The 19,358-nt window shown below is 44.6% G+C and overlaps 3 protein-coding genes and 2 long non-coding RNA genes across 9 annotated transcripts; 3 read left to right on the forward strand and 2 right to left on the reverse strand.

Annotated features, from left to right (window-relative positions):
- Positions 1-1,535: 1,535 nt before the first annotated feature.
- LOC117866393 (dirigent protein 21) lies at positions 1,536-2,439 on the reverse strand. Its single transcript, XM_034750588.2, has one exon. It carries the CDS (start codon positions 2,287-2,289, stop codon positions 1,759-1,761), a length of 531 nt encoding a protein of 176 aa, XP_034606479.1. The 5' UTR covers positions 2,290-2,439; the 3' UTR covers positions 1,536-1,758.
- A 4,407-nt stretch (positions 2,440-6,846) lies between these two features.
- LOC117833264 (dirigent protein 22) lies at positions 6,847-7,896 on the forward strand. Its single transcript, XM_034712700.2, has one exon. The coding sequence runs from the start codon at positions 7,154-7,156 to the stop codon at positions 7,688-7,690; it is 537 nt and encodes a 178-aa protein (XP_034568591.1). The 5' UTR covers positions 6,847-7,153; the 3' UTR covers positions 7,691-7,896.
- A 484-nt stretch (positions 7,897-8,380) lies between these two features.
- Positions 8,381-14,484, reverse strand: LOC117833260 (uncharacterized). Of its 5 annotated transcripts, none has more exons than XR_004635381.2 (5): positions 14,137-14,484; positions 13,768-14,030; positions 13,468-13,608; positions 10,246-10,363; positions 8,381-8,759 (listed from the first exon to the last, which is right to left on the reverse strand). It is a non-coding gene; the product is annotated as an uncharacterized lncRNA (long non-coding RNA). The 5 variants fall into 5 exon arrangements; XR_004635380.2 differs by having other exon boundaries at positions 10,246-10,370; XR_004635382.2 differs by having other exon boundaries at positions 10,246-10,370; positions 13,768-13,979; positions 14,137-14,481.
- On the forward strand, positions 11,711-12,872 carry LOC117833262 (dirigent protein 21). Its single transcript, XM_034712699.2, has one exon. The coding sequence runs from the start codon at positions 12,085-12,087 to the stop codon at positions 12,628-12,630; it is 546 nt and encodes a 181-aa protein (XP_034568590.1). The 5' UTR covers positions 11,711-12,084; the 3' UTR covers positions 12,631-12,872.
- A 936-nt stretch (positions 14,485-15,420) lies between the features above and the next one.
- Positions 15,421-17,016, forward strand: LOC117833711 (uncharacterized). Its single transcript, XR_004635531.2, has 2 exons — positions 15,421-15,941; positions 16,046-17,016. It is a non-coding gene; the product is annotated as an uncharacterized lncRNA (long non-coding RNA).
- Positions 17,017-19,358: the final 2,342 nt, after the last annotated feature.

Here is a 19,358-nt window from a genome sequence, read left to right on the forward strand (position 1 = left end):
TCACAAGTCATTGTGATTTTGCTCTTGATCTTTGCGTATTTTCCCATGTTTTTACCGTTGACTAGGGGTAAAATTGTGTTGACTTGTGAATAGTCGAGGGCAAAATCACAAAGTTAAAAAAGGGTAAAATCGCAATTACATTTCAAAATAGGGTATGAACACAAATGCCCCAAAAAGATACTTTTACAAACTAATATGTCTTTGGTAAGATATCGGAAACAAAACTATTCAATCTAAAGCATATTGATAACGATAAAAATTATCAAAGTGATGTTTCGGTGATGATAACGATGTTTATAAGAACATCAAACTATTAAACATAACACTACCAATCTATGTTTTGACTAAATGCGCACAAATCAATAAAAAATGAACCTTTTTTTGGATGAAACTAGAACGAAAGGATAATAATTTCAAAGAGAATAAAGTCATTCAGAGTTCAGATGAGTTAGATATCAATTTCAGAATAGTCGTATGCGGGTTTAGTTCGAAAACTAAAAACAAAAAGAGAAGGGAATCCTGTCTGGGTTGGGAATGATTTTCATGGCCAATTGTGCTGCTCGGAGGAAATTGGGCATAGGGGAGAAAGAATTGGACCTAGCTAGCTTGGACCGCGCTATAAAGGCCTCTACCACGATAAAATCCTGGCCTATAACAACAATGTTCGAAATAAGCTATTGAAAGCAGGCTAAGTCATTTTCATTTTGTTTTTCTTTCATACTCGTTTTTTCCATTTAACCTGCAAAACCAATAAAATCTCGTACACGATTCCCAATGCATACTTGTCGTGAACAAGGTATCATTTAGTTTCGGCAAAATAATCCGAAAAATATTGTAGTGATAACGCCATGAGTGAGACAGAGAAAAGATAAGGCAATATTGCCACTTACTGCAGCCCACAAGAAAAAGGTACATGGTGCACAGTCGGCAACATTGGAGCATCGACATACTAACAACTATTCCCCCTTTTTTTCAAATTATAGGTAGTTTTATTTTTTTTTCAATTCACAAATTTTGTTATGAACTTAGATATGCTATATATTTAGATGCATAATGATATCTACACATCTAGGAAAATCAAAACGACTTATAATTTGGCACGGAGCCACTAAGGTAGTAGTAAGTGAGAGCAAACTTTCGCAGCGTAACATGGATGAGATACTAAATTTTGATAGGAAACTGTAGGGGTTTCTGAAATCCCCGTGGTTTATAGGCAAGTTTTTTTTTGCGCAAATTTCACAGATATTGAAGCAGCTCTTGTCCGGAGAAACGATGAAAGCACCCCACGCTGGACGGCTGGACTCCCCTGCTTTTTCTGGGCAATGCGATTGGATCGGATCTGGAAAGCGAGTGACCCGCCGACAGCACCACCGGCATGCACGGCTCACTGACTGACTTTGGAGTCGCCGCTCACCTACTACTTGGGCACCTTTTTCTTGCAGCACACATGCTGTTTCGGTTGGACAGTCGATGCAATCATCAACAGCCACATGCTCGTCCTTTTGCAGCCGATTCGATTCGTCCAGCTCTGTAAATATTCCGAAGAATCATTTCGTATTTCTGCAAATCCGAATCCCGTTAAAATTGTTCCGGCAAGAATTCATCTGAATTCTCTCATCTCAAGCTAGTAACACTGAAGAACGACACGGTGTAGAAACCAGCTCGATACACAATACAAAGACTGCAAACCATATAAACACACGGCCATCAGCCACGGAGCCACGGCCGGCGGCCGGCCGGAGAGCTCTACCAGCTATACTAGGCCTTGACGTTGACGGTGTACTGGACGACGGTCTCGCCGGAGGTGGCGCCGGAGTCGATGGTGTGTGCCTGGACGTACCCTCTCGCCATCCTGAACTTGCCGCTGCCTCCGACGATGCTCATCTCGCGGACGTCGTCGAGCACCTCGTTCCGGCCCAGGATCGACAGGCTGCTCCCGTTGTACTCCCCGGCCGTGAACACGAAGTTCATCACCATGAGGAGGCCGAACGTCTTCTGGTCCGCGAACGTGTAGGTGCCCTGGGCGCGGCCCACCTCGGTGCCGGCGGCGCGTGTCGGGCCGGAGGTGAGCGGGTCGTCGATGGCCACAACCGCGCCGAAGAAGGTGGAGGAGGAGTTGGAGGACGGAGCCTGCGCGATGCGGATCGCCGTCGGGCTCGTCCCGCCCACGATGTCGTGGAAGTAGAGCTTGAACGTCGTGAACCCGGCGGCGTCGTCCGCCGCGGAGGACGGGGTGGGTGCCAGCGCGACGGCGGCGCACAGGAGGAGAACGGTGGTGGCCATGGCCATGGTGGTGGAAGTGTGGGTGATGGATGGCTGGGTGCTGCGGCAGGAGGTGGCCGAGATGAAGATGAGGCACCTAGCTACAGGATATGTAAGGGTGGGACTGTGGGAGTGGTTGGTGATACAGTGAATAAGCAGTCGCGGTCTGGCGGGTCTCTGCGGCAGGTCGCCAGCTTTGCTGTTGTTACTGGGGCCGGTAGGTGAGGTCGCCATGGATTGTCTTCTTCCTTTACATGGATGGCAACTTTATTTGGTAGTTATTCAATTCCCACGCTGTCCAGCAACAACGATGCGTTGACGACGGCATTGGTGGAGGCTGCAAGGGCACTGGGCACTGACGAGTCACGGGCATGACGCCCGTCGGCCCGTGGCAGAGGTGGGTCACCGGGAACGCAACCAAAACTTAGCTTTCCGTGTAGTACCAATTTACGAAACTAGCATTTCTAGCTAATGAAAATTTCTTATCTTTACTCTCACACCATGTAAGTTATTTTTTCCATATATTAGTAATGGTACAAGTGGCTGATTTAGATATATATATATATAATTAGATACTTTTCATATTTTTTTTGTATTATAGAGGCTGAGATGGGTAAGTTAGTCTCTAGGTCATTAATGATGGCAGATAGATTTAGAAATTATTTTAGATTATTATATAATGGTTAATTTACCTACACAATTATAGAGTAGTCATCTTCGTTGTCATCATCACAACAGTGACTAGTTTATCAGAAATTTACGTTTTCACTATAAATTTTTCTTAATGACAGTGGAGCATAATTTAGAAGCAATTGGCAGTTGTATGTTTTGATACCTATGGTTGCCATACACAATTGGTAGTTGTATGTTTTGACTTTTTTTCCTAAGAATTTCTAGGATGCTTCTATTTTATAGCAGGAAGCTTAAAAAAGAGTCACTACCTAATTCATAACTATAAGGTTGCTATATTTGTACCAATCGGACGCGCGTCAAGCAGGGGTGCAAGTATCCATTGGTGTCCCTGTTTGTATCCATCAGCGTAAAGAAAATCATTCAGAGATTTGGTGGAACGCATGATGACGACCCTGCACAATAATTGTACTTTGGTATTATATCTGTTGTGCCTCGATCTCTTGTAGGGTAACCAACCCCGGGGTGCATCTGTTCTTGTATTGTATTGAGTGGTTGGTAGTTGCTGTCTTTGTCCTTGAGCATCTCCCCTGACGACGAACCCTGTGCATGAAGCAAGGAACCAACTCCAATAGAGAGCGGCAGTACTGCTCGTACAGTTTACACACCTTACCAAAGTAGAGCTGTCCTGCTTTCAAGCATTTGCCGCCGACCTTTAATTACCTCATGTTCATACTCCTATAATACGTTAAGCTAACAATGACAAGTGATGCACATGAGTACATTATTATTATATAACATACATATAATATTAGAAAACCATGATAGATTCAATTAAGATATTAAATGATTTTTCAGTACACAATTTCAAGACTTAGATAATGAAACACAAAAGATAAATCTAATGCTATTTGGTAACTACGGCTGCACACGAGCAGGGTTACGAGGCAGCTGCATCTTGCGACTCTTCAAGTTTTGAAACCGTCGAAGAATAGTAGCTTCATCAAGTGAATTGAATAGTTCTCGCTCAATATAGCACACCATTAAGTTGTTGAACCAATCATTAGCAATCTTATTGCGGGATTTAGACTTGATAGTCTTCATAGCTGAGAAATCCCTTTCAACAGTTGTTGTTGACACCGACACCAACAATGCCATTTCAACAGTTGTTGACACAGGCACCAACAATGCCAATTCAATGAGCTTGTAGACCAATGGAAAAAATAAATGTTTTTCAGTTTCAACCATTTTCTGGGACAAACTTGCAATATCTTTGCAATTAGCAAAGGCAGCATGCCTCCTTACATGAAGAATATAGGTCTCCAATTGTCCCCTTATGACTCCATGATCATGATTTGAGAAATCTTCATCATAAATGTCAGCAAGCCGAGCAAGCTTTTGACATCAAAACTAGAGAAAAGTTCTTTGGATCAAGACAAGAAAAGCACATCAATAGCTTCATTGTCACTTCACTAAACCGATGATTCATCTCAGCACATATTTTATCAAGAACAACATAGAAAATCTCAATACGATAATAATGAAGATTAGTAATGGTAAATCCATCACGTCTTGAACGATCCCTCACTGGTATTTCCTCAGCCATGATCTACAAGCCTGCTTGCTGCTCAAGTACAGCCGATCAACGGATCAAGCTTGGCGTGCCACGTCTCCAGCAACGTGTTGAACTGCAGCAAGAACTCAAGCAGCTGCTGGCACCTTTGACCCTGCGGCAACGAGGTGGATAAAGGCCAAAGCCACCACCCTGCCTCGCCCCGTTTTCATCCGCATAGGCAGAGCAGAACTCCGGTGAGCCGGGGAGCCCAGGCAACGGCCCACGGTGGCCGGGCCTTGGTCCGTCACTGCCTATAATCCTCTCGTCCGAGCAATGTGTTTGGTTAGACAGCATTGCGGCATGGGACCGTTCCACATCCACTGTTATTCTCACATCCAAAGTTTGATGGCTTGATTCTATCAATTTACGAGACCTGATGTAGTATTTAGCATCACAACTGATCTATCAATCAGACACATGAAACAAAATTGGATGAAATAATGATCCTATCATATCTCATCCTATGAACTAAACACAAACCGATGATAAAAAAAGGGTCTCTTTACCTTGCTTGCTTGCGGTTCAAATTCATTACTACCACGCCTATGCACCAATTAATAAACCAAATTCCGTTTATTAATTTTTTTGAACGAATAATTTTGTTTATTAATAATTGCATTGGCATTTGTAATGAGATTCTTATTCAACATCTATCTCGAGCTCTAGATATTATATTGAGCCATAAACCGATCGTCATCTGAAAGCTTAAAGCCACGAAAAAGAATGGAAATTAAATTCACATATTGCAATGCGACTTTACATCAGTATGTATAAGGCGTTGGCCGTGACTTCAATCCAACATCTCCAGCTCTTAAATACTGTGTTCAGCTGTATAAACCGATCAACTGAAACATTAAATCTGATGAAAAAGATTAGACAATTGACATATCGGTATGCCACTTTACAACAAGGACTCGAATCCTAGAAATCTTATCGGCTGAGCCATGCTCCTTTCGCGACGGAAGAAGCTAGTTCACTAGTATGCTTTTATCTTAGGATGTTGCTGTGTTACCAACTTGAGGTTGCACCACCTCTAAAAAGTGCATACTTTCTTATAATAAAATAATAAGTCCCACTTTGAGCATAAGTCTCTGTTCAAGTTCAAATTTTGTATGATGATGATAATGATTGCACGCACTATCCATCTACAATTTTAACAAAAAGTTTTATGCACCCAGGAATATTCATTTAACACAACTGGAACGCGAGGCCGTTGTTTCAGCCAAGATCAATTAAAGTCGACCCTGCCCAAAAGAGAGAGTGTAGCAGGCTAACTGTTTTCTTTTTGGTTGAAGATTAATAGGGCCCATAAACCATGCACTACTACTCTCAGCTAAAGGCCCAAATACTTTAATAACTGTGAAACCGGGCCGAGCAAAGCAGCCACAAAAAAACATAGGTGGAGCAGACCCGGGCCAAATTCCAACTAGCAATAATATTGGGTTTGGCCCAACAATGGCCCGAGGCTGCAGCTTTCTTCTTTCTTCTCTGAGCGCCTGGTTTAACCTTTCCTTAGATCGATTACTACGTGGATGATCCAACTGTTTAGAGTTTGGTTATCCTGGGGGTGTCGTACGTAGCATGTAGTGTTAGGAGTCAAGGTGTCTTAGAAGGTTGCATGAAGCAGTTTTCATGTGTTAAAAGAATAATTTCTTTTTCTCATGATGTCAACAGTTGTACCATAGTTTCCAAAACTGAACATCTGAAAATCAAAGTTCGATTGTATCGATGTGTTTTTTATAATAAAAAAAATTAGTTTTACGAATCTTTCTAAAAAATTAATAAAAACTAGATTTTTGGTAATAAAAAAATTTCTAAAAAAAGCGTTAGCCTCATCCATCAGAGATGAGAGCCCTGACGAATCTTTTTCCGGCCACGTGAGAGCAGAGCACATCTTGCTGGGATAGACGGTTTTGCTGAAGCACGAGCTAAATAATGGAGAAGAATAAATGAAAATAGGAAAAAGGAGATGGAGGGAGCCAGGAGGAAAGAGCAGCTACACGAATGGCGATAGGTTTCTTTATTTTGTCATCTAGAAGGGTACGGACGTACGGTACAGCAAAAAAACTGCCCATAGTATCATCAGTCAACTAATTAACTTGCACGCGGCTCGCCGACGACGTAATCGGAGTTCACAGCCATGCCGTGCCAAGTCGTAGCTTGATCACCTCCTGCATGCCGCTGTGTTGCTCCAAGTCCAGTCACCGACCAAGTCCGTTCAAAAAGCGAAATCTAAGAGAATCCGAATAATTCCAGGATCAACTCATTCGCATGCATGTACACACACAAAAGAAAAGAAAAGAAAAACAATAACTCAGCCACGACGACGATATCACACAAAATGTGACGTCTGGATGCGAGAACGTGAAGTAGACCCTGAAAATACGACCAGGAAGCTTCCAGCCATAGCTGAACTATACCTGCATGCATTTCAACAATCCGTATGGAGAACTTAGAAACTTCACTGAACACGTTTCACAATAGAGCCATGGATTCACTGAATACCACCATGGATTCACCCCCTGCCGCCGTACTTTAAATAGAGCCATCCTCGTTGCACCCCCTCACCATCCCACCTCGAGCTCGAGCTCGAGCTCGCAAGAACCAGAGCTTAGAACCATCAAGCAAAGCTCCACCTCGACCACCATGGCAGGCAGCAGCAGCTTGGCGGCTCTCTCCTGCGTCCTCGCGGTGGCCCTGCTCGCCGCCACGGCGTCGGCGGAGGGGGAGAAGGAGACGCGCCTGCGCGTGTTCTGGCACGACGTGGTGAGCGGGGGCCCGAACGTGTCGACGGTGGTGCAGGTCGCCAAGGGCCCCAACTCCAACGCCTCCGCCACCAGGTTCGGCTACGTCACGGTGATCGACGACCCGCTCACCGAGGGCCCCAACCTGACGTCGAGGCTCCTCGGGCGCGCGCAGGGCATGTACGTCAGCGCCGGCAAGGACAGCATGTCGTTGCTGATGGCCATGAGCTTCGTCTTCGTGGACGGCGCCTACAACGGCAGCAGCCTCGCCATCATGGGCCCCAACGCCGTCGAGCGGAAGGTCAGGGAGATGGCCGTGGTCGGCGGCACCGGCGTGTTCCGGTTCGCCAATGGTTACTGCGAGGCGAGGACGCAGTGGATCGACACTAGGACCGGCGACGCCACCGTCGAGTACAACATCCACGTCCGCCATGACTGAGGATGGATCATGCATGCTTCGTCGTGCAACCGCGCTATTATTTCTGGTTGCTGATTTCTTACATGGCAGTTCGTATATGAGCTTAATTTCTCGATTGTAGCACTGGTTTTAAGTTTTGAGCTCGTGAGATGATGCAGAATAATGGGGTATTCATATAAATATAATTGTTCCGTCCATATATACCTTCGCCGTTTGAACGGGAGTGATATCTCATTTAATTTTGACTTCGTCAATCGTGTACTCATGTTCATGCTAGTCAAGAGATTTTCTCCACAAAGTGTGGCTGCTCTTTATAACATTTTCCTGAGCCACTCCCCTCGGGCGTTCAGAAGGAAGTCAAGGAACTGCATGGTTGGCAAGGGGGCTCATAGACCAACTGCCATCCTGTAGTAACTGCAGATGAGACGACTCATCCCCAAGCCTCCTCCGGCTGTCAAGTCGTCGTCACTGCTGGTAGTACTGTACTGGCCGAGGCGGCAGGCCCTTGAGCTAGCTAGAGCAGCATCCGTTTCTTCCCGTCCCTCCCAGTCACATGCATCAACAACACTTTGACACTTTCCCGTTCTCGTTTTCCCAGATTAAGATATTGAGCATCATCTGCTTATTGAGAACGAAGCCGTTTCCACGCAAAGCCAAGCCACCTATGATGCAAACCCAAGCCACCAAAGATCATATGTGGAGACTCTAAAAAAAAGAGAGAAATTACAAAATTCTCATAAAAATTAGAAACATCCGGTCATCAATCTATAGACTTTAATCACAATTAATAATAATAGCCATAAGATCTATTATGTTTTCTAAAACATTACCCACCTCTACTATTATTCTACTATTATTAAAAGGTTCTAAAATAACCGGTGACGTCACCGTCGAGTACAACCTTCACATCCGCCACGACTGACATGGATCATGCCGTGTGAAACCACAGTATTTCTGTTCGTCAGAGTCCGTCTGTCCCTGTATATGCTTGTTTTCTCAACTACTACTGTTGAATTGGTGTTATGTTTTCATCTGGAGAACTCACTGTTACCAATTAGAGGTTTCTTTTGAAGTCTCCACAGTAGATACTCTAGAAAAAAGAGAAAAATTATAAAAATTCTCACAAAAATTAGAAACATCCGGCCATCAATCTGGTAGACTTTAATCACGATTAATAATAATAGCCACCAGATCTATTAAGTTTTGTAAATTACCCACTTATTAAAAGATTCTAAAATAATCCCGTAAATTTACATATAAATTACCCATATTTGCCACTATAAATAAAATAATCTAAAGTAATAATCCAATCTTCAACTAAATAACCGAGATGTGCCACTAAAAATAAAAGAAAGTAAAAAAATCTTAGTTGATAGTAATCTCTATCTACGGAAGCCTCACTATGGAAGCCTGTGTGCACCAGCACAAAAATCGTAATAAGCATGTGACACGAGGTATACATGAGATCATATGTAGCATATATCGAAAAAAAATTCAGCCTTATTGGAATGCTTTAAGACTTAATTTTAAATTGACAACCTTTTTTTAACATGTGATTTGTGAAGGTAAATAAATTTACACCATAGTAGCAACTATAATAGGAGTTAATTTGTTAAAAGACTTCTTTTCAAACATGAATTTAAGTGATTTTTTCTTGGATTTTTGGAAACTATCTTGTTGGTAAACAATTTAGTTGAAAAAACAAAAAATAGCATTGCGACAAGAATTTTCATTTCAAATCTGAAATCCATTCTGGTACGCGAGTACGTTTTATAAGTAGATGATTTAAATGAAAATTCAATACTCCTTATTATAATTAGTTACATACAGTACTACTGCAAATACAATCCAATACTCCTTACGATCCAATACTCTTTACGTGAGAGTACTACACAACTACTTAATGGCTGAGTTAAAGCCAGGCTCTTTCTCACGAATAGAGATTGCTCGCATACATGCTCGACCTATAAGGTCCTGTGCTCCTAATTGATGCCAAACAACTAAATCGTCAAAGTACAAACATTAAAATTATCAATTGGTTTTTAATAAATTTTATTTTCATCAGTGTTTTACTTGAGCAATGTATATTTTTGCAGGGGATTAAAAATTTAGTCACATTTTTAAAAGTACGAAGTCTCGTCCACCTAACAATTTGAGGTGGGTGTTACATGTGAGGTGCCTACTGCCTAAAATGTCGTGTAAATTATAAACCACGCACTCAAACTAATTAACCCATTCACAAATTTTTTCTTAGTTCGAAGGGTTGAAATGATTCCTAGCAGGCAACTGACCCTAAATTTGTAAGGTGAGACTACCGACCGTGTTCATGTATCATACTTCCTCCATTTCAAATTGTACATCATTCTAATTTTTCTGGAGAGTCAAACCATTTTATGTTTGATCAAAATTATAGAGAAGATTACGAAAATTTATGGCACTGAATAGATATACTATAAAAATATATTTAATAAAGAATCTAATAGTACTTATTTGGCATCATAAATCTTAGTACTTTATTGTATAAATTTGGTCAACCTTGAGATGCTTTGACTTTAAAAAAAATTAAAATGACTTACAATTTGAAACGGAGGGAGCATGTACTATAACTAGTCTATTTTGATATGTGCCGGCTAGATAGCCACATTAAGATATTGCTTGGTAGGACTTTGTGAGCAGCTCCTGCACCGACTTCTCCTGAAACCTTGGAAATGATGCAAATGAGCCATTTTAGTACTACTGCGTTCACGGAGACAAAATAAAAACTAGCTCCCACCAGCTCCTCACCCCTCTCCCACCTGCTCTATTAGGATGTTCCTTAACCTCGCAAAAATTACACCCAAAATACGCATGTCGGTGTGATCATAATATGGGACCTGCCATGCCTAATCTAGGCGCGCGGGCTGGCAGCCCTGGAGCTGGAGTGGAGTGGTGCATCGGGGTTGAAAGAGATGGTGAGTGCGTGACGAGGCCAAAGCAGAGCCATGATAAGCAGGTGGGGTAGGGTCATCGAACAAATGGCAGGAGGCGGTGCCGGGTTATAGCAATTCATGAGTTAGTTAGACATATTGGATAGGTATTCTATATAGTAGTTAGGGCTATTGCACTCTTACTCCTAATCTGAAGTTCAATTGTAGTTTTACCCTCATTTTTCTTCACTTTGTGATTCTACTCTTACTTTTTCTTCAGTTTCGTCCTACTCCGTGAATAGCATATAACGGTGTTAAATGAGCTGGAAGAAAAAAACAGATTTGCCCTCCTCTTCTTCTCTTCCTTCTCCTCCCACCACCTCCTCCCGAGCCTGACCGACACTTAGGGCATGTTTATATAAAATAAAATAATATTAATGAATACTCACTTTGTCCCAAATTACTATTCGTTTTGGTTTTTCTAGATACATCATTATTGCAACGTATCTAGACATAATATATATCTTCGTATAGATCAAGAGACATGTATCTAGACAAACAAAACAAATAGTAATTTGGGACAGAGGAGTAGATTATATAGTAGCTAATAATTGGATTCCTGTACTGTTTTTCCCCTTAAGTTTTCTTCTTTATCCAGTTCTATTTGTTCTCTTTCCTACCTTTTATTCTTCTTCTTTATCCGGTTCTCTCGCGCATGCCGTCTCTCGTTCCCCGATGCCCAGCTTCAGCCTGGCGCGGGCCGCTCCGGACTGGCCTGCTGCCGATGCTCCCCCAGGCCCCAGCGATTGGATTCCAGGTGCCGCGGCCCCATCTCACGCGTCGGGGGGCTGGTCCTCGCCGCGTCTCCGCCCGGTGATCATCTGCCAGCGGCACTATACTGTGCATGCCGACTTCGTCCCTGCCACCGGTGGTTCCCGCGCAGGCTGACCACGCCATACCGCCGCCCCCGCCCTCTCGTCGGCGGCGGCGTGAGGTCCGGCTGCTTTGATACGTGGGTCAGCTCATTGCTCAAGGCCGTCGGTGAGCTGGTGGACCTCAAGGGTATTCGTGTCTTTTCATCATACTGTGAATGGGTTTTCTATTTTTTTAAATTGGTTTATTACAAATGGAACTAACAGGGTGAACGAGGCTTCATCTTCAAATAATAGGGGTAAAATCTTAAAGTGAAAAAAAGCGAGGGTAAAATCACAGTTGAGAAGGGAATAGCCCCTTAGCTCTTACCGGCCCATAAAGCTGAGCCGAGCGGCCTGTCAAACGGCCCTAAAGCGGACGGCTTCTCGTCCTGTACCACCCCGTCATGGCTCCCCCACCATCTCGGGTCAACCAGTCGCCGTGACGCGGGGTCCACCAGCCAGCGAAGCTCACCGGCCGGCGGCCGGCAAGCAGCTGGCGCGCAACTGCTACACACGTCCACACCATGTGCACGCCCATAAAGCCGCTGGCAAGTTAACATGGTCCTCCTCCTGTCCTGCACCCGCATCAGTCACCATGATGGCCCCACCCAAGCTTCAGCTTCCCCTCCTCCTCTCCCTCCTGGCCTCCGTCGCCGTCGTCCACGTCGCCGGCGACGCTGGCCACGACGGCCTCACGCACATCCACCTCTACGTGCACGAGACGTACACGGGCGCGAACGCGACGGCCGCCGCGGTGCTGCAGTCCCCGCTCGGCGCCAACTCCTCGTTCGGGAGCATCGGCGTGGTGGACGACGAGATCCGCGTCGGCCCGGACCGCTCCTCCCAGCTCGTCGGCCGGTACCAGGCCGTCTTCTTCGGCACGAGCCTGCAGCTCGGCGCGGGGTACCTGTCGTCCGTCACGCTCGTGTTCACCGCCGGCGAGCACGCTGGGAGCACGCTGTCCGTGCAGGGCCCCGTGCTCGGGTTCACCGGCACCATCGAGCGCGCCGTCGTCGGCGGCACCGGCAAGTTCAGGCTCGCCCGCGGGTACATGCTCTTCAAGATGATCAGCAAGCCCACGCCGGAGACCGACGTCAACGAGGTCGATCTCTTCGTGCTCATGCACCATGGCAAGTACTAGATCGATGGATAGCGCACACCGTGAGTGGCTAGCGAGAGCGCGCGCGTTGGCACTCTCTCGACGTCGTCTACCTCCATCGTTTTCGTGATTTGTTCTTGTCAAATTATCCAGAAAAAAAGAGGTCACATTTTATCTGTAATGCTGGTTTCTTCGTCTTCTTTGGTAAAAAAAAAAAATCTCTCGCCTCACGAACTCACGGTTCTCATTCATATCCGGAAAAGGGGGAAAACAATTGTTGCCAACTTTTGTGGCCGTTGAATGATTCGCACGGACAATGATTGATGTGTTGTTGAGTGGTCTACACGTCAAGTGAGCTGTGCTCAGGGAAAACAAACAAACAGGTGAGTGGTCCACGTCAGGAAGTGTAGTAGCACTTTAGCCTTGTGGATAAAGTTTTGGCTCCATTTATGCCCTACACTACTTCAATTAGTCTAATATAGTCTTGATGAGATTTGTGTCTTTTTTGTTTTTTGCGTACAAGTTGAGGAGTTAGAATTTTGAGTATAGTGATAACGGACTTAATAAGATTGTTTCATGATCATCTTCATAGCTAGGTTAGGAGCATCTAGTATGAAATTAACCATAGAAATAAAAATTGTACGAAAGAATTTAAAAAAAATTGAAGGATTTCTCTAATATAGGATAACATGTCCTGATGAGTCAGCACCCCATATGATCCTTGCCCACATGGAGAAACAAAAGAAAAATCTCGTTTGAGGATATATTAGATCCATTGAAATAGTTTGGAGAAGTTAAACTAAATTTTATATAGAATATAAGTGGACAAAGTGGGTTGTTGAATTTAGTCAGATGAACATTTGAGAGAGATGAACTTACCCTTTTCCAGCTGACTTGTTGCCCATCAGCCTAGCACAGAGTAACTTGAAGGCCCATTGCCCTCGTCTCTCTCCAATGTTGCTGATGCAGCAGAGGAAAAGCCCAAATCTGCTTGTTGAAGCCGGCGAAGTACATAAGCAGCTGAAATTGGACCGAGCAAAGCAGGTCATTTTATCGAGCCACAAATAAGCATATTATGTGTTTTTTTTGAGAAAACCCGGTTGGACTGGTATTATATATGACAAAATCCTTTTACATTCAGCTCCTTGCAAGGGAACCCCTCAAAGAAAAATAAATTACATTGAAGTCCTTCTATGGAGCTCCATGCTTGTCCCCGGTGCCGCCGGTTGGATCCGCCTCTGCTCGGTACTTCCCCATCGCAGGAAGCAGAGAAAAGCACCAAGGAAGAGGTTGGAAGCCGACTCCCTAGCGGACGAAGATGCTTCAATTTTTGAAAACGGCAAGAGTGGCACGGTAAGCAAGTGACCGTGCACTTGAACCACTGAACGCTCCTGCAGATGGCCATCGCCCGTAACTCCGTCACAAAGAACAGGAACAGACGCCTGCCACCTCAATGGCAAGACCCAATCGAGGAGCAACGAATAACTCAGAAAGGGGATCCATGCACACCAACCCGATTTCAACATTATCAAGCAGTGGAATACATACCTCACAGCTAATCCATCAGAGATTTCACCATAATTGATGCCATCACCAAGGAATGACGGGAGGGAGAAGAACCCATGGCCATACCACATCGACTCTACCATGGGTAACTAACCCTAACCTAGCTAAGAACTACTTATTAGGAAGAGGTTTATGCATCTGGATGCCAGATCCCCGGTTCCCCACACCACCGGAGCCGGGAAGGCATCCAGAAGCGCAGGGAACCGGCGAGGACAAGCCGGATCGATGAAGAGCCTTTCCGCCGCTACAGTAGAGAGCTAGCAGAAGGAAGAAGAAGAGTCAGGAACCACGCAAACACTAATAAGCATATTATGTAGTGTAACCAGCCAGACCCGGGCCAAAACCCAACTAGCACAACATTGGTCTTAGCCCAATATTGTTCCTTTCTTCAGGACCAGCTGTGTCGTTGGATACTTGGATGGACACACGCTCTATGGTTGTTTGGAAAACCTTTGAGTTATTTGGAATTAATATGATAAAACACGATCCAATCTACTTCTTTATTTTTCCAAATGTTTGAACATTTTCTTATGTAGCTGGAATATTTTCTCATGAAGCTAGAAACATGTTCTCAACTGATTTTTTTTCTCCAAAACCAAAAAAATTTAATCAATAAGCTAGAATAATTTTGTCTTACCCCATTGTTCCACTCAAAGAAAAAACATCCCAATTTTATAAAGAAACACCACACCTTCGTAAAGAACAGTTTTTGAAACATATGCAAGTGCTATCTTATTTTGAAAACCTTGTCTAAAGGTGCGTTTGGATGGATGCCACCGCCGGCCTAGCCAAATTTTGGAAGTTGACTGCGGGCAAGCGTTGCGTTTGCATCCAAGCCGTGATTTGGCCCTTTAGCTCCCGTGCGCATGGCGTTCATTTTTTGCTAGAACGCAGCTGATTCCGGAGCGGCCGATTTGGCCGCCAAATATTGGCTGGCCGATGATGGTTTGGCAGGGCCAGACTGCAACCAAACGTGCCCTAAGAGACAGGATTGTGTAATTGAAATTTATTTTGGACAAAAAAATTTTACAAGTTATGATTTTTTTTAGAGTTGGAGAGGAAGGCTGCTGATGTCGCGAGTGACAGACCAGCACCTGATGCGCGTCATCCAATTCCTAGATGTGGCTGACATTTGTGGCAGTTACCGGTACGTGAAGCTCTCTACAATTTGAAGTGCACGCTTCACCTCCTAGGGCTAGTTTGGTGCCACTACGCTAGAAACGATTTGTGCTTGCACGTCAAAATTAGCGTGCTAGCGGGCGGAATTGGCACCCGCCAGCACAAAGGTGACTGCGCCACCGGACTAGTGCTTGCCAGCACATATGGCTTTGTGCTGGCGGGCGATCTAAGGATGTGATGCATCTGTGCTGGCACACATCTATGCTGGCGAGCACGTTAGGTGGCCCGCCAGCCCAAACGACACCAAGCTAGCAAAGCGAACATACCTTATATATCTTATCTCTACCCGGTGCCTCTCCTCCATCCCTACCTTATCTCTTTGCATTGCTCAACCTTATCACATTCACCGCACACTTCTCTCCCATCCTCACATCTCTCTCCCTTATCTATCTCCACAATGAAGCTGCGGCCGGTTCGGATGATCGGCAAACTGAAGACGGCGGAGTCACTGCTGGTGGCCCCACGCTGGTGTCTGGTGCGGGCACGAGCTGCGTCGGCTGGAGCCACAGGCAGCTCTGGCAACGCAGAGGCACTGCGGTCGGCAGACCCATGGGCAGCTCCGGTGCGCAACAACGAGCTTCTGCCGCTGCTCATGCAGCTTGTCCGAGGTATGTGCTCAATCTTGCAAGAACAACGGCACCGGAATTAATTGTAGTAGATGAAAAAACAAAATCACGGCAACACTTTTGTTCCATTCATATTCATTGCTCAGGTTGGCAAGGATGTGGAGGGTGATTGCCGGATGCGCACTGGGGATGAAGCGAACTACCGACGAGGTGATTGTGCTACTTATGTCCTTGGCCGCCGCTGCAGCTAGCTACAACTCCGGTTGGGGAAGGAGGCATTAGGCACGCCGCCGCTGCCGAGCTCTACATGGACCTATGCGCCCGGCAGTGACTCCAGTTGGGGAAGGAGGCATCAGAGGCTCGCCGCCGCCTCTGAGCTCAACGCGCTCGCGTGGAGCTCCGCGGGTAGCGCATGGCATAGAGACGTAGGCCGAGTCGCTGCTTCTTAAGCATCCACTAGCGGAGATGGCATTCACTACCGGAAACAGGGTGTTCCGAGTGCTAAAATGTTTGCCGAGTGCATTCTATCAGGCTTTTGGCAAATAAGCTATTTGTCGAGTGCCGACATAAAAACACTCGGCAAAATATTTACACTTGGTAAAAGAGGCAAAAAAAAAACTCGACAAAGTTTGGCACTCGGCAAACAAGAAAACAAAATACTCGGCAAAACAGAGGCACTCGACAAACGAGAAAAAAAACACTCGGCAAAGAACCACCACGTGGACATCCATTAGTACATTTGCTGTCGGTTAGTACGTTTGCCGAGTGTCCGTTAGTGGAAACACTCAGCAAACAAATACACTCGGCAAAAGAGACAAAAAAACATTCGGCAAAGGGAGGCACTCGGCAAAGAACGTGCCACGTGTACAACTATTATCATGTTTGCCGAGTGTAAACCTGTGGCACTCGGCAAATAATTTTATTTTTTCTCTTCTGACCTTGAAACATTTTCTACTCTCAACATACAACATGTGGTATTCCATGTTAAAATTTGGTATATTTCTGAATCTGTTTGCTATATTTAATTAATTTATTGCATTTCTATGAATTTTTTGGTATAAGTCAAATTTGAACTGTAAGTGATTCAAATAATAGAATAAAATGAGTATAAAAATGATATTCATGTTATTGAGTTCAGTGTTAGGCCTTACCCGGGAAATGAAAATAAATTTCGAATATCTTGTTCAGAAAACACGACCACAAACGTGTGGTCAATTGGTTTTAAATTCTAAAAAAAGCAAACGAAGTCTGAAAATCATGAGATTTGTCATGATGTGATGATATCATTGATGCTGTGGTAAAAAAATTGAGAAGATTTCGCACAATTTGTCAGGTACGATGTTTACAAACCGAATCATCTCAGTAGAAGATTCGTAGCGTTGAGAAGAAATCGGTAAGACTTCAAAACTTTTTGTATAGGCAATAGAGAACATATATTGTTTGATGTGAAATTTTGGTAATTTTTTGGATCCATTTGATAATTTTAATTTATTAAGTGCAATTATAGAATTTTAAGTGATATAAATTAAATTTGAGCTGTAACGGCATAAAATAATGGAATAATATTTGTAGAAAAATCATATATATAGCGTTGAGTCAATTTGACATGGTATTTTCAAAGTAGATAAAAAAAAGAAAAACACATCGTGGAAAAGAAGGAAATGAAAAAATAATTAGTATATTTGCCGAGTGTCTAGGGTTTGGGGCACTCTAGGGCACTCAGCAAAGTTGGGTTGCCGAGTGCCCTGATCTGACACTCGGCAAAGCTGGGGTTTGCCTAGTGCCCTGATCCGACACTTGGCAAAGCTGGGGTTTGCTGAGTGTCAGATCTCGGACACTCAGCAAACCCTCCTAATATGCAGTCAACCGCCACACCTGCACTGGCCCGCTCACATGCATGCACACTTATCTACACTTCCCGCACCCACGCCACGCCACCGGCCCCCTGCGTCAGCCTCCTACCCTGGCCTCGCCGCCCCTTGCGCCGCACCCGCCGCGGCTGGCCCCCTACGCCAGCCCCTGAGCCCTTTGCGCCAGCCCCTACCCTCGGCCCTGCCGCCCCCTGTGCCGGCCCCCGCGCCCCCTGTGCCAGCGCTCTGCCTCCGGCCCCGCTGGCCCCTGTGTCGGCCCCTCGCCCCCGGCCACACTTCCCCCTGCCGGTGCAACTCAATAGTATTAAGGTAAAGGTATCGAATTCAAAACTTTTCTCATTAGCTAATTATTTTTTAAAAATACTAGCATTCTACTGTAATCTTGTGTGTGAAACTTAACAGATGATGTAGTGAAAGTTGTAAATATTTGAAAATGCGCTGGTTGAGGAAAAAATACTGGTATATTGTTTGTCATTGACCTCATACTTTCATGCTAAACTTTAATGCAATTGAAGTCCTAATTTTAACTAGGGTTAGTAGTGCAGAAGATATGGTATATGGGGTCCGTGTTTTATTTTCTTTATCCATGGATTGTAATTGGCAAATTCTTCATATTGGATATATATATGTTCTGAAGTGAACAAAGGGAAAGAGCAGTCTTGCCTTCTTGCTGTGTGTTTTGGGTGTTGGGATAAGCTTGAGCATGGACCAAGTATTGTATTTGGGATTGTCTTCAAGAATAATCACAACTAAATTAAAATTGTAACCTATAATCATTTAAATGCTCATTGGGAAATTACAAGTTCTTCTCTTGCTACACGCACATTTAATTTCAGAATACAAGTGACATGACTTGTTTTATGTTTTAATAGGTTATGTGGCCGCCGCTCCGTGCCTCACCCTCCTGCCGCCCCCCAACCTTCTCTCTGCCGTGGTTTTGCAAGGTATAAACTGTGTATGTGGTTGTTGGCCACCTGCCTTGTAATGTTGTGTATGTGGTTGTTGGTCATCGTGTCGTTGGTTTGTTGCTAGTTGTGGTTACCTCACTGTGCAGGGGAGGTGGTGCCGAAATTTAGAATTGACACTATTATGTTTCTTTGTTGCAGGAGAGGCTATTGCAAAGATCATTTCCCACCGTCCTTGACTTGTCACTTTGCCCTACAGCAAGGTGAGGCATCCTACACCCCTCTTTCTGTATGATGTGAAACCTAGCTAGGCGTCTCCCGTTCGAAAGAGATCCGATTGGAAATATGTAGATCTTTGCATATCTATAACCGTATCTATTTCGAATTGTCCACGTTTTTTGGATAGCCCGAGGATGTGTAGATGAGGTTAGTTTTCATGCTCTACTTTGATCCAAGATAGAGTTTCAGCAGCATCTTCTTGTTGTTCTCCTGATACACAATCTCCCTGCTTGTATTTGTCAGGCCATGTATTTGGAGAACATTAGGGAGGTGCTGCCGAAATTCTATCTCGGATAGGAGTAGAGCATGGAAATTAACCCCATCTATACATCCTCTGGTGGGATTAGGACCTATCTTCACCTATTAGACAATATAGGAACTTGTAGATGCAATTGATTTTTATA

Source organism: Setaria viridis, chromosome 8 (assembly GCF_005286985.2).
Source record: "Setaria viridis chromosome 8, Setaria_viridis_v4.0, whole genome shotgun sequence".
Classification (NCBI taxonomy): domain Eukaryota; kingdom Viridiplantae; phylum Streptophyta; class Magnoliopsida; order Poales; family Poaceae; genus Setaria; species Setaria viridis.